General features: G+C 34.3%; 1 protein-coding gene across 4 annotated transcripts in view; it reads left to right on the top strand.

Annotated features, from left to right (window-relative positions):
• ITGAV (integrin subunit alpha V) overlaps positions 1-14,599 on the top strand; it is a 97,989-nt gene that overhangs the window by 46,319 nt on the left and 37,071 nt on the right. For 3 of the 4 annotated variants that reach the window (XM_004385598.2, XM_023739899.1, XM_023739900.1), the window contains 8 exons: positions 3,631-3,692; positions 5,476-5,521; positions 8,342-8,467; positions 9,349-9,393; positions 10,653-10,696; positions 10,783-10,839; positions 13,423-13,475; positions 13,889-14,091. In XM_004385598.2, coding sequence (XP_004385655.1) covers positions 3,631-3,692; positions 5,476-5,521; positions 8,342-8,467; positions 9,349-9,393; positions 10,653-10,696; positions 10,783-10,839; positions 13,423-13,475; positions 13,889-14,091 — 636 coding nt within the window. The remainder of the gene's footprint in view (positions 1-3,630; positions 3,693-5,475; positions 5,522-8,341; positions 8,468-9,348; positions 9,394-10,652; positions 10,697-10,782; positions 10,840-13,422; positions 13,476-13,888; positions 14,092-14,599) is intronic. The other variant, XM_023739901.1, reaches the window with a different exon arrangement.

Here is a 14,599-nt window from a genome sequence, read left to right as displayed (position 1 = left end):
AGGCCAGTAAATCTGGTCTTTTTTTGTGTGTGTTAGAATTTTGTTCTACATCCTTCTCCAGCTCTGTCCAGAACCCTCTGTTGTGATCTTGGTCAGAGCAGTCAGTGGTGGTAGCTGGGCACCATCTAGCTGTACTGGAGTCAGTCTGGTGGAGGCCTTCGTAGCTGTGGTCCATTAGTCCTTTGGACTAATCTTTTCTTTGTATCCTGTTCTCTTCATTCTCCCTTACAACTGGTTCTTTTTTAACAGCCCCAAATTATTTGGATAGCCTACCCAGAGAAAAGGTACTCAGGAGTGGGAATTTGAAAACCTGGATTATATTCTCCCATCTGCTGATGACCTACCTGTAGCTTTCGATGGTTCATTTAACCACTCAAGGCCCTTGTTATTATTGGTAAAATGCTGATTTGGACTAAAGACTTTAGAGGTACAATTTTAGTATTTTGTATCCTCTTCATACTTCAATAAATTATAAAACCCAATGATTGATTTTACATGGTGATGCCAGTTTTGTATGGCTACACTGCTAATTTCTTGATGTCTTTGCTTGTCTTGATGTGGTGTTGGTAGCAGTAGTTTGTGTGTGTTTTCCTTTTTTTCTTATTTTGTTGTTATTGTTGAGAATATACCCAGCAAAACATACACAACTTCAACTGTTTCTACAAGTACAATTCAGTAACACTGGTTATATTCTTCGAGTTGTGCAACCATTCTCACCCTCCAGGCAGACATGTTTTACTGGTTAAGCTAATAGTTTATATTTTTGGTTGAAGGTTTAAAGATTATCTCAGGGCAGTAGTTTCAGGGGTCTCTCCAGCCTCAATGGCTCCAGAAAGCCTGGAGTCCATGAGAATTTGAAATTCTCTTCTGCCTTTTCGCCTAGTTGGTTTTGTTTTTAACATGACCTATGTGGATAACTCCGACAAGGAACTTTACTACGTATCACAACTTACCTTACTGCAGATTATGTTTGCTTTTGGTTTTCATAATTATATCTATGTCCTTTCTTGGCTTTGCACAATAGGCCAGATATGCTTCTGTTCTGAGTGCCTGTGCCACAAACCATATGACTGAAATACTGTTTCAACTCTGTGCTCAGACTAAGCTTTTGTTCTCTCTGCTTACTTTCTGATAATATTATTTGTACATAGATTTTCCCAGTTAGTTAGCTTTTTCTTCTTCCTGTTCATTATTCAGGCAGTTGTAAAATGCATTGTTGTTTTGAGATTGTGTGCCAGTGGTTCAGGTCCACACTCTCTTATTTACTAGCTACTTGATCATGGTCAAGTTACTTTATTTCCCTAAGCCATAGTTTCCTCATCTGCAAATTATGAATAATAGTATCTCATAGAATTGCTCTGAAGATTTAAAAAGATAATGAAATGCCACATAAAATGCTTAGCCCCACTACCTGGTTCACAGTAAGGACTTAAAAAACATTAGCAGCTCTTACTATCATAATCAGTATTACTGTTTATAATGTCATTGTCAGACTTGAAAAATGTGAGAAGTTACTAGTTGTCTGTAGAAATAAACATCAAAGCCCTCACTGAAATAGATTATATTCAACATGAAATTCTTTAAATTAGCATAAACAGTTAATATGTACCTGTTAAAAACATTTTAAAGGATGGTCATGTCTTTTAGCTGAACATTCTGGGAAACCAAGTAAAGCAGATAATTGTACAGTATGATAATCAAAAAAGAATGTCTTTATAAACAGCCTGAAATAGTTCCCCAGATGCAACTTGAATAAAGGAAATAAATGGTTGACTTGAGGTCAGAACAAGAATTCCTTAGTATGATTCATTAGACTCTGGAAACCCCAGCCCCACATTTTCCCACTCCCACTTGGTTAGAAAAATTTACATTGGGGTAGGATTACACTCTCGAGGCTATTTTCTAAAACATACTCTAAATTTGGATATTAAGTATGTAATCTTGGGCAGTTACCAAGTTTTTCAAATGAGTTCAAAGTTTTTGATGGAATTATTTGACAAAAATTCTTGGACGTTTGTCCTCCTTATTTCTGAAAATAGATATTTTTGGTTCCTGTATTTGGGTGACAAGTGCAGTAAAAATATAAAATAGCATTTTATATGTATTCTGTAACATTGGCTACAAGAATTCTTCGATAACTGAAGGATAATGTTTTCCTTTGTTCATGTTATCCTCAAAATAAAACAACAGGAGAGTCTTCTGCTTGCCTCTGCTTCTAGGTGTACAGTATTGCTCATGGTTAAAGTTAATTTAAATTAATTGGATAATATTCAGAATTAGTCCTCTTTTGTGAGAACTACAGAAAAGAGGGTTAACTACAAAAAAGCCGAACTATTGAGTCTACTATCAATTGGAAAATATTTCAAAGTGTTGCTTTTAAAGATGTCCTCTTTAATTAGACCTCAGTGCTAAACATGTTGAAGGAGCTCTGATGGTGCACTGGTTAAGCTCGTGGCTGCTAACCGAAAGGCCGGAGTTTCAAACCCACCAGCCGCTCCGCAGGAAAGAAGACCTGACGATCTGCTCCTGTAAAGGTTACACCCTAGGAAACACTATGGAGCAGTTTTCTTCTGTCATATAAGGTCTCTATATGTCATATGAGTTGGAATTGACTCAACAGCACACGGCAACAACATCTAAATGTGTTGAGAGGATAATTTCATATTTTGCTCTTCACTAAACATTCAGTTAGGGTTTTTCCATCTCCTGAAATTCTGAATAATTTTTTAGAAATAGTTTTTGTTAGGTATAATATTTTTAAATGTATGTATAGGAAAATGTACAAGGAATGCATGTATCTCTTTTCTAGAATTTGTAATAATTTAGCAAAAGCATAGCAACTGTAGGGTAATAATAGTAAGAGAGGAGTTTCCGATCGGAGTTTTTAACTTGCAGATTGCAACTCATTAGTGTTTTATGAAATCAATATAGTGGGTCCCAACCAATAATTTTAAAAAACAGAATGAAATAGAAAATATCAGAGTTTGTTGTATATAGTATTAGTGATACTGTTTTATGAAATTTTATTTTAGTGATATATATCATATATACATTAGACTCCTGGGTAGCTAAAATGGTTAAGTGCCTGGCTGCTAACCGAAAGATTGGTGGTTCGAATCCACCCAGCAGCACCACAAAAAAAAAGGCCTGGAAATCTACTTTTGTAAAATTACAGCCATTGAAAACCCTATGGAGTGCTGTTCTACTCTGCCATACATAGGATTACCATGAGTTAGAATCAACTCGATGGCAATGGGTTTTTTTTTTAATTATACACACACACAAGTTGTGTGTGTGTGTGTGAGTTGTGATATAAAATGTAGTCTTACTGTTGGTTGTGGTTAAAAAAAGTGCTGAAAACTCAGCCTCTTAGGTGATCTTTCTGTTCTTTGGTGTTTGGTCCAGGTACTTCAATCTCTCTCGGTTTCCATATCTTAGAAAGTGGTGCTGATGAACATGCATACTAACTTTGTTAGAATATGGTGATAATTAGTTAAGTGCCTGAGTGAATGAACATTCCCAGAAACTAATACACTATCTTATGACTGTAGTGATAATAGATTTCTCTTATGTTTTCTTTTGTGTTGTTTGTTTTTGGGTTTGTGTATATTTCCAATCTTTTTATTTTAGAAAATATTGATGCTGATGGACAGGGATTTTGTCAAGGAGGATTCAGCATTGATTTTACTAAAGTAAGTTCTCATTTAAGATCGAATGAGATTCAGATCTACCTTGTCCAAACTGTGGTTAAAAATGTATTGCTCAATTCTTCAGCTTCTGTAAAACCATTACCTGTTTTATGAAAACCGGTCATAAAGATGCCCCATGTAATTTAATATTCTTTGCCTTATATCAGTCCTCCCTCCCTAGCAGACATTGTTTATTTGGAATAGGGAGAAATCAGAATGGAAATGAAGGAAAGCAGAGAATCTCCTCAGTAAATGATAGGTAACTATTAATTCGTAGAATGTTAAAGTTTTCTAATTTGGACAGAAACTGTTTTCTCACAAAGGCTATCAGTGGGAGCTCTATTGCTAAATTAGGTTTAGTTACATAAAAGCTGAGAAACATGCATTTTAGCCATCTGTTATAGGCCTATAGGCACCAAGTGATGCTGGAGCAATTTAATAATTAAAAGAAATCTCAAGTGCAGAGCTCAATGTATTTTTAACTAATAATGTACTTTTCAGAGTTGATAGTTTTTATCTATTTTTCTAAAATAAGAATTCCTTTTATATTTTTAAAAGCAAATTTTCTTAAGTATTTTTCTTTATGTAAATTTTTTTTGTGGGGGGTATATGAACATTTTGAATAGTTTCTGTCAAATTGAGACTATTAATTCCTCCCAGAAAAGCCTAAAGAATATATTGATTGATTAAAAATAGATCCCCTTAGATATGGCTTTCTTAGAAAATATAAGCAAAGAAGAGCATCTTAAATTTATGAAAACAACAGAAATTATGATCCTGTGATACAGAAAAACTAATAAAGCATTTTCTTAACTTTAAAAAAAAATCATATTTCATTTTATTAATTTTTTTTCTAGACTAGGTACTGATAATTATAGTAACTCCCAATACGGGGTCATTGATTTTTAATTCACTCAATTTGATATTGCATTATTCATAATTCTGAAACTTAAGGAAGTCAAATAAAGAGATAAAGTTTATTGTTAATATTAGATTAAAAGTTACATGTTATATTTTAAAATAGGAATTATATTTTAAAAAGTAGTGCCCTTGTTTTCTGTACTCATGCCTGTACACTATAATCTCAGAACTATTCTCATACCATGAAGTCATTGCCAAATTGACTGTTCACATTCTTAAACCCATTCCTGAAAAAAAGATGTCATTTTAAGATGTCATTAAAGTGTCATGAAGACAGCTTAGAAGTATCTTTTATACAGCCATGGGCAAGAGTTTGTTGAAAGCTTGAAAGTGAATGTATGTACATTTGGAGAAAAAAAATTCTCTCACCTCCAAGAACAAGTAACTTAAAATATTGTGCTTAAACACTAAATACTTTGAATTACTATGTTTTAGATGTAAGACATGCTTGTCAAGTATAGTTTGTATATATAATGTACCCTGAAAAACTTAACCTCTAACTTTACTTCTGTTTAGAACTGTCAGACACTAGAAATAATTTTCCTTTAACAGAAGAGAAAATTCTTTAACGATTATTAGAGAATTTGCCTATATAGTCACAAGTCTAATGTACAAAATTAAGATGTGATCCTTTTTTCCTGTTGTGACCCCATATACTTCGTAATAGTACTTCATACCAAGTATAGGAGGTCTTTGACCCACAGATGCTTCTATATCTGCATGTCTCTATATATTAGCATGTTTTCCATATATTAAATGAATATAACTTTCCTTTTTGATTTTTATTGTGTTTTAAAAAGGTACAATGAAAACGACTGAAACTCACTATTTTTAAATATGCATTTTTTTATTTGATTCAATCTAGGCTGACAGAGTACTCCTTGGAGGTCCTGGTAGCTTTTATTGGCAAGGTAAGTTAATATTTTTTTAAATTACTCAACGACTGTCATCTCTGACATGCCTGATTTACCATGTGCCTGTGAGATTTTCCAATTATTTTAGAGAAAAAAAAATGGAAAATATAATTTTTAAGCATATAAACACTATTCATTACATAATACTTTTTAAAAAGGCATATAATATCTCCTGTGTGTGAATGTGTGTTCCTAGTAGAAAATAAACTGAGTATTTTTAAATTATAAATTTATACAGTAATTAAAAATAGTTTATTTTTGTTTGCTGTGTGCACTTTATAGTTCAGTCTCTAATTTCCTCACAGGTAACTTCTCTTCCATCTCTACTCTGGAGGCCATGATGTAAGCATTAGAAAGTATGTGTAACTGACTTGCAATAGGCAGTTGTGGTGTTCTGAAAGCTCATGGTATTTTGAAGATTCTCTTTAGAATATTTAAATGGTTATTTACTCACTAATCTCTGACACCAAGGATAATCTCTTTAAATATTTGGGACTTTTTCTTTAACAGAGGATCTTACTACGGTTTTAAAAAAATGTAATTAAGTTGGCATTGACATGAAGATAAAACACTACTTTCTTCAGTCATTGTGGGAGGCCTGATTATTATCATTTAAACAAGTGTATGACAGATTATTATTTGCTGACAGCTTGAAAATAGGTAACTAAACCTGTCTTATTTGCTCAGTTGTTTCACTTACCATTGGAGATACACAATTATTTATTTAGTTAATATTTTGACATTATTTTCTGCCAAAAAAGTGCAGTTTACGAGGTCAGAACTCGGTTTATTAGCATTCTGGTATACCAGCATTGTCAGTATTTGGAAGATTGGAAGACCTTTGACTATATTGATTTGCTAGTACTTTCTAACTCTGGATTTTACTTCTGTATTCTACGCTATGCTTTTCTTACCTGTACCTTTGTAGGAGAACCTTTGCTTGTTTCTGCTTTATGGAAAGAGAAGCTATAAAAAGAGATTTGCTGAAGGAAAGTAGATGGGAAGATGAATGAGAAAGAATGAGAGATGAGAATAGGTTAAAGTTGAAAGGGAAGGGCAAAACAGGAAATGAAGAAAAGAGAAAAATCAGACAAAGTCAGAGGCATACTAACTAAAATTGAAAAATTTTGAATTTTGCATTTCTACTGGGAAATGAAATGATTTAGGCAAAATTACACTTGAAGTTTATAGTTTTAAAATGAAAACAAAACCCAGCATTTCTAAGGTGTATATGAGAAAAGAGGGTATATGAATACTTTCTAATGAGATATGGACTTGTTTTTCTTCTTTACTGCTGGGTGTGTCTTTGTCTGGAGGGAAGGAGAGTGTCTGATGTGCATGCCCCGGAACCAAAACGGTCAGGCAACGATTTTCAGTCACGACTGCTGGTTAACTCTGCCTGTTTAAGAAACACAGTTGTGAACATGTTTAAATGACTTGTGCTTTTATAATTTGAGTATTACATAAGGTCTATATGTACTCCTATTTATTATAAATTAGTACAGATACAGATACTGTTGATGATGTTCATTGGAATTTTATTATAAGTGGCCTATAATATGTAACTAAAGGGCTTGGTGAAAGGGTAGAGAATATTTTGTTTTAGTAAGATTAAAGTCAGGAAGTTTCAACCTGGATAAGTATGCTGGAATGAATTTTTCCATAGATCTCAGAATTGTCCCTGGAAAAAAGAGAAAATGCTACTGATACTGTTTTTCTATTACAAAGAGATGATGGATTTTCCTGTGTTCTTTGACGCAAGAAATATCTCCTGACTTGCTATATGTGTTAGGCACTGTTTAGGCACAGAGGATAAAGCAGTAAACCAGCCAGAAAGTGTTTCTGCCTGGTAGACTCAACCTATGGGAATGGACAAATTGGAACAGCACTGAAAAGTTTAGCTATTATGAATTTCTTCCTAAAACAGCAAAAATAGATTGTTTTTACCATGTTGTGAACATGACATTTGATTTATGTTAATAAATGTTTATGTTTATGATAAATCAACCTATCTTTTTTTTTTTGGTGGAGTGGGGGGGCAGTCTGATTTTTGTGTAATCATCTAGATTTCTTGTCCACGTAATAACTTAGGTTGTGAAAAAAAGTGACTTAGCCCAGACAGACTGCTTCATAAAGGTGTCCAAATAACTAGTTTAAGAAAATCAATTCAATCAATAATTCTGATTGTAAAGATAGCATTATTTAATTGTTTCAGCAGAGTTTTCATGTTTTAACAGATTTGGTTGGGTAATTGCCCTTGATTTTATTATTCTGTTTATATAACATTGATTTTTAGCAAATTAAAACAAATCCTGTAATTCTCAAATATCTGCTTATTGGCAGAGACTGATTTTAAGTACTGTCAGAATAGAAAGAATTATAAGAAAAAAAAATAAAATTGCAGATTTAGTATTAAAAATGAGAGTTAATTAAGGTTAATATTTAGAAATACTAATATATAATGCTATTGTTTCCTTTTATGCAGGAGCCATTCATTGTTTGCATAATACAGTTCCCATTAGAAGGTTATCATTAATATATATCTATCTTCTATTTCAGAAAGCCTGGTGGCGTAGTGGTTAAGAGTTCAGCTGCTAACCAAAAGGTCAGCAGTTTGAATCCACCAGGTGCTCCTTGAATACCCTATGGGGCAGTTCTACTTTGTCCTATAGGGTCGCTATGAGTCAGAATTGACTCAATGACAGTGAGTTTGGTATGGTTTTATCTTCTATCTGGAGCTCTGGTGGCACAGTGGTTAAGAGTTTGGTTTGGTTTTTTGGTATCTTCCATCTATCTACTTTTGTTTTTTTTTTTCAGGTCAACTAATTTCAGATCAAGTGGCAGAAATCGTATCTAAATATGACCCCAAAGTTTATAGCATCAAGTATAATAACCAGTTAGCAACTCGGACTGCACAAGCTATTTTTGATGACAGTTATTTGGGTAAGAAAAACCAAAATATAGACTCTCTTTACAAAGTTGTGGTGTGTGTGTGTCTTATATTTGTGCATGCTACTTTCGGTACAAAAATCTTTCATGTGTAACATATTAGGATTTTAAAAAATAGAGTGAACCTACAATTGTAACTTGTTATTGCATGCTTAAGTTATGTTACATTTCAGTAATTTAAATTTATTAGAGTTTATTTTTATCATAATAATAGCAGCTAACATTTAAGATGTGATTACTGTGTTCTTGACATTGTTCTGAGGGTTTTATCTATGTTAACTCATTTAATCCTCACAGCAAGTCTATCAAAGTGTGCTCTTATTATTCCTATTTTATAGATGAGGAAACTGAAGCACAGAATGGCAAATAAACTTGCCCAGTATCAGTCACTCATAACTTGCTGGTCTGGCATGCAAACCTAGGAAGCCTGGCTCCTGAACTTTTATCTGCTATTGTAAACAGCTTTGGTCTTTAGAGTTTATTAATCTGTTTCTTTTTTCTCTCTTTTTAAATTTATCTTTTATTTATTTAACCAAGTCATACACTGCAGACATAGTACTTTACTGATTGAGAGAATCTGTTATTATTTGTTGCTCTTTTATGATGAATTACAAATTTACCTTGTTTTTAACTCACTTATTTGTAAAGTTAGTAAAACAGTCTTGCTTTTCTAGTAGAGATATCCTATTTGAGTCAATTATTTTCTTTAAGATTTGTTTGTCTTGTACATATGATGAATCTGTTACCCCTAGAGGACAAAATATTCCATAATTAAAGGAATTGCTTGAAAATATTTTCAAGGAAAGTTGACTCAGCAAGTATGCTGAAGGTGACTGTCCTGTCTTGATGGTGTTTACCTTTGCTTGCCTGTTTAGGTTACTCAGTGGCTGTTGGAGATTTCAATGGTGATGGCATAGACGGTATGATTCTCTTGAATTATATTAAATCCTTTTTTAAAGTTTAAATCAAACATTTGAAACATTTTTACATTGAAATATTTCAGGAGTTATATAGTTTTGAAACCATGGTTATGGAATATAACGTAAGAAATGAGGGAGACGTTAGTGCATTGACAGGACTCGAGAGCTCAGTCATTGTTGATCGCCCTCTAGTGGCCGTTGAAATTGAGGCAGCTGTCTTCCTCAGTCTCTTGCGCTTCTCCCGCTCCTTTCTAGCCCCCAGCACTTGCAGTTATTCCTCCAGCCTCCTTCCTTTTTGCTTTCAACGAAGTTACTCCTCTTGAAGAGGCTTTATTTCTTCTTTCTTTAGGCATAATTTGTAGCCTTCTGCTTCCAGGTCTGTGTCTGTAATGTCCTTATCTCCTCCTTCCTCAGTCTATCAGTCTTCCTTCAGAGCTCAATTTAGGAATGATGGACTGCACCTGATTTTTATCACATTTCTGTGCCACAGGCCCCATCCCACCTCTTTCAGTTTGCTCTGTATTATTTTTCAATAGTGTAAATACAGCTTTTCTTCATTCTTAAGTCACTTTATCTTACCTATTCTCTGTTAACAGGATTATAAATGCCTTAAGGGCAAGCATGCATTTATTAGAGAGTCCTCAATAGTCTTGCTATATTTTGTAAAGGTTTGATCCTGTGGTTAAAAAATGCTGGGGCCATTTATTATGGGTTACCAATTTAAAAAAAAAATCACTTGTATCTAAAATACAAAAAAAAAAAAAAAGAATTATCTATGTGGGATCAGATTGACAACAGCAACTCAAAATGTTTGATGGGAAGCCTAGGGGACAGTGAGTTGAAGACAATGATAATGGAATAATTTGGAGAAGGATAGTGAGAATAGCAGCACCACTGGAAGAACGTAATCTATGTCACTGAGTTGTACATGTAGAAATTTTTGAAGTGGCGTAGCTTTAGCTATGTATATTTTCACCAAAAAAAAAGTCCTCCAAGGTCGAGAAGGGAGAGTGTTGACATGTCGTGGGGTTGTTAACCAATGTCATGAAACAATATGTGTACTGACTTTTTAATGAGAAGCTATTTGTTCTGTAAACCTTCACCTAAAGTACAATAAAAAATAAAATAAAATAAAAAAAAATCACTTGTTTATTTTCTACTGAGATAATAAAACAAGCTTTCTGACACATCCACTTCCTCCTGCAGTTTCCAGTCTTGGTCTTAAAATAAGTGATTAAGGCTTTTTCTTTTCCTTCTAGATTTTGTTTCAGGAGTTCCACGAGCAGCAAGAACTTTGGGAATGGTAGGAAAATTAAAGGGTGTTTTTAAAAATTGCTGGGCCTTCTTATATTTTACTATATTTCATATATTTTTGTTCTTCCTGTACAGGTTTATATTTATGATGGGAAAAACATGTCTTCCTTACACAATTTTACTGGTGAGCAGGTATGTGTTCAAAATAGTATTTTTCCTCTCTGATTGGAAAAGCAGTATATACTCTTGGGAGAAAATTTGGAAAATAAAAAAAAATTATAAAAGCCAACTATAATTCCATCAAACAGTTAACTATTGTTATCATTTTGGTGTATTTCTTTCTCTTGTGTGTGTATGAATGTGTGCATATAAAACAAAAATTGGTGTATGCTATATTTTTAATTTTGTTTTGTTTTGTTTTTTTACTTAACCTTTTATCATCGGCATTTCCTGATTTCTTAAGACTTTCCTTGGCAACATCATAATGGTTTAATGATCTCATAGTGTTCTATATTATAAATGTAAGATAGGCTTTAAATATTTCACCTTTGTTTAAATCAAAGTAATTTGTTTAAACAAAGCCTTTAGATTCCATATTATGGCTGGGTTTTCTTTTTTGTTTATTTGGTATGGGTTTTATTAAGGAAATACAAAATCAAATTGTGTACGTACATGTCACACACACAAAACCACAAAAACTTTCTTTTTTTTTGCTTATAAAATTCTAATTTAATACGTCTTTTAGTTTTAGTAGATACATAAAGAATGACACAGATATGTATATTACAGATACTACAAGCAAACTTCATTTATTTGAACTATATGTACTAGCATATTCTGTTAAAAAGTAATGGTTTTAAGTACTAGACATTTTCTATAAGTACAGGCATTTTATAATATTCTGTATTGTATGTCTCAGAGAATTAAATGATAAGTTAGTAATGATAAAGGAAAAATTAAACAGTAGATGGAAAAACGAATTATAGGGTACAGATTGTTGGGCTTTGGGAGAAGATTGACAGGATGGAGAACTAGACTCATGGCCCCCAGAGGCCCCTTCCCTCTTTTGTTGCAGTCAGTTGATGTACAACATGGAGTGGACGGCAGTTGGCAGGCAGGTTATGGCTGCCGCAGTGGTGGTTATCCCTCTGTGTCGTTGTGTCTTCTTCATCTCAGACAACTTCTGTCTGTTGCCCATGTGCAAGTCTCTGGATCGTTTGTATACTTTATTTTTCCTTAGCCATTTTGTGGGGAAAAGACATGTGCTTTGGATTAGGATAGACCTGGCTGTCTGTATTCAGTCTGTTATTGCAATGGACAGGGCATTTACCACTGTAGATCTGGTTCCTCATTTATAAAAATAGGGACATTATTTAACTTCCTCATGGGGATGTTGTGAGTATCAGAGGAAAACACTTCAGTCATAGAGCCCAGGACAAAACTTGTCCCAGTAAATACCATCTTTTCTTTATCCTTTCAGGGCAACACTCTGTAAGACTAAGGTCCAAGAATATTATTCTGTTAAATTCTAGGCACCTGGTACTCCAGATATGGTATACTTTATTACACACGGTCCGATCTTATGATTGAATACAGAACATGCCTTTCATTTTCTCAATTACACTGTACCTACCAAAATAGATAATATGGGAATCTCCCTTATTATTCCCTCCTAATAGCTCTAGTAATCAAATTTTGGAAGCTTTACTAACTTTCCTTTTTGGGTTTTTTGACTCATTCTTTGCCTTGGTTCAACTTTAATTTGTCATCTTTCCTAGTTTTATTTTGCTTGTTGGGCTCTCTTTAGAACTTCCCTTTTCACATTTCTTTCTAGCCAAACTGCTCTGTTTCTGATGACCAGCATTCTGCTGTGGTGGGGGAGAGGACATCTCTTCTTTCTACCCATAATAACCTGTAATAAACCCAAACACATAAGTACACAAAGGACCGGGCAGTGTTTCTTTCTGTCGTACATAGGGTCACTATGAGTCGGAACTGACTCGACAGCACCTAACAACAACAACAACTGTTGTATAATTCAACAGCAAAACGACCTAGCAAGTAATCGATTGAGCTATGAGAAAAGAACTACCTTCTTTCCATACCTTTTCTTTCAAACAGCAATTTCTTTAGGGTAGTAATAGTTCCACATAGGAGAGCCAGCTTTTCAGTTTGTTAATAATTGTTATCTATTATCCTTGTGGCATAGTGGTTAAGAGTTTCGCAGTTCGAATCCATCAGGTGCTCCTTGGAAACCCTATGGGGCAGTTCTTCTCTGTCCTATGGGGTCGCTATGAGTTGGAATCGACTCGACGGCAATGAGTTTGTTTTTTTTGGTATCCTTGATGTATAGACATTCACATATAACTTCTTGGATTCAATTAAAATACCTGTCTGCAAATGTATGTCTGATCTGCAGTGAGTCTGCTGGTGTCTGGAGTATTTGAGGTGATGGAGAAGAAGGAGATAATAGGTTAGGCCTCCTAAGGAAAGTTGATTTTACTTTGCCTTTAAATGGCATGTGTTGGAGACATTGAGAAGACATTGGATTGATATATATGGAATATGCTTTGCCCATAAATCTAGTGAAATACACAGACCTCATTACCTGATTGTCATTGTGTTGGTAGAATAACCAAAAAAGAAGAAATTTAGATTGAAGGGCTAATGAAGAGGAAAAACAAAAAAACTTTATTTGATAAATATACTACAAATGTTAATTTTCTAAACTTGCTGGATGAAATGTAAACATTTCGTTTTCATCTTGTTGTCCAGATGGCTGCATATTTCGGATTTTCCGTAGCTGCCACTGACATTAATGGGGATGAGTAAGTTTACAAAAATGCTCCCAGAAATTGTTTTCTCTTGTGTTTATGAACATTTTACTAAAACTGAACAGTTTTTCTTCTGTTTCTCTGTCCCCTTCTTGCTAATCTTTCTATTTAAGAAACCAATTTGAAGCAACTTCAATCACAAATATTAGAAAACTTCTGTGTTGGCCATAATTCCAGCTTTTATGCCATCAAAGAGTAAAGTAATTTTATGAATGACTTTTAGTTTCTAAAAAGAGTTTAAAGAAGGCTTGGATTTGAAATAATTGCTATGTTGTAACCACTTTATACCTCATTGTGGCTGTGAGAGATATGGAAGAGGGAAACTGTGTTTTAATAAAAAAGAACATGGTTATTAATAATCAGGTAGAATTTCATCTTGCTCTGGTGAAATTATTCCGTTCTTTTAGCTATGCAGATGTGTTTATTGGAGCACCTCTCTTCATGGATCGTGGTTCTGATGGCAAACTCCAAGAGGTGGGTCAGGTCTCGGTGTCTCTGCAAAGAGCTTCAGGAGACTTCCAGACAACAAAGCTGAATGGGTTTGAGGTCTTTGCAAGGTTCGGCAGCGCTATAGCACCTTTGGGAGATCTGGACCAGGATGGCTACAATGGTAAGATCAAAGTTCAGCGACTGTGGGTCCTTAATTCTCTATGCCGTCCTGGAAAAGTCCTATAATTTTGTTTGTTGAATTTTACTAGAGGCAACCTTCCTGGAAAGAAGAATTGAGTGACACACCTGTTAAAAGGCATCACTGCAAAGTTTTCCGAAATGGACCCCATGAATTATCCATACACTTCCAAGTTAGAGTGTTGGAATGATTAATTTCTGAAAATAATAATCTGCTTGCCCAGTGGGCAAAGTGCTAGGTAATGATTTTCTGAGTCTCTGTGTCCTGCTTAGCAGCAGTGCCCTCTGCTGTCCAGTTGGCTACAGTGTGAAAAATGCTCCTAGCTCATTGTCTGGGCAGCGCTGACTCTAATGCATACCCCACACACACCTCAAAGGCAGTGGATTGATTTGTGATTAATATTTTTAAAGCTTTAACTTTGCTCTGGTTGCCTAAAATACTCTGAGCGAGTTTATATCCCTTATGTCTCCTTTTATGCGGGACACGTTAA

The sequence above is a fragment of the Trichechus manatus genome, unplaced genomic scaffold, assembly GCF_000243295.1.
Source record: "Trichechus manatus latirostris isolate Lorelei unplaced genomic scaffold, TriManLat1.0 scaffold00142, whole genome shotgun sequence".
In the NCBI taxonomy this organism is placed as follows: Eukaryota; Metazoa; Chordata; class Mammalia; order Sirenia; family Trichechidae; genus Trichechus; species Trichechus manatus.
Note: the sequence above shows the minus strand (reverse complement) of the source record. Positions and strands in the feature narration are given on the sequence as shown.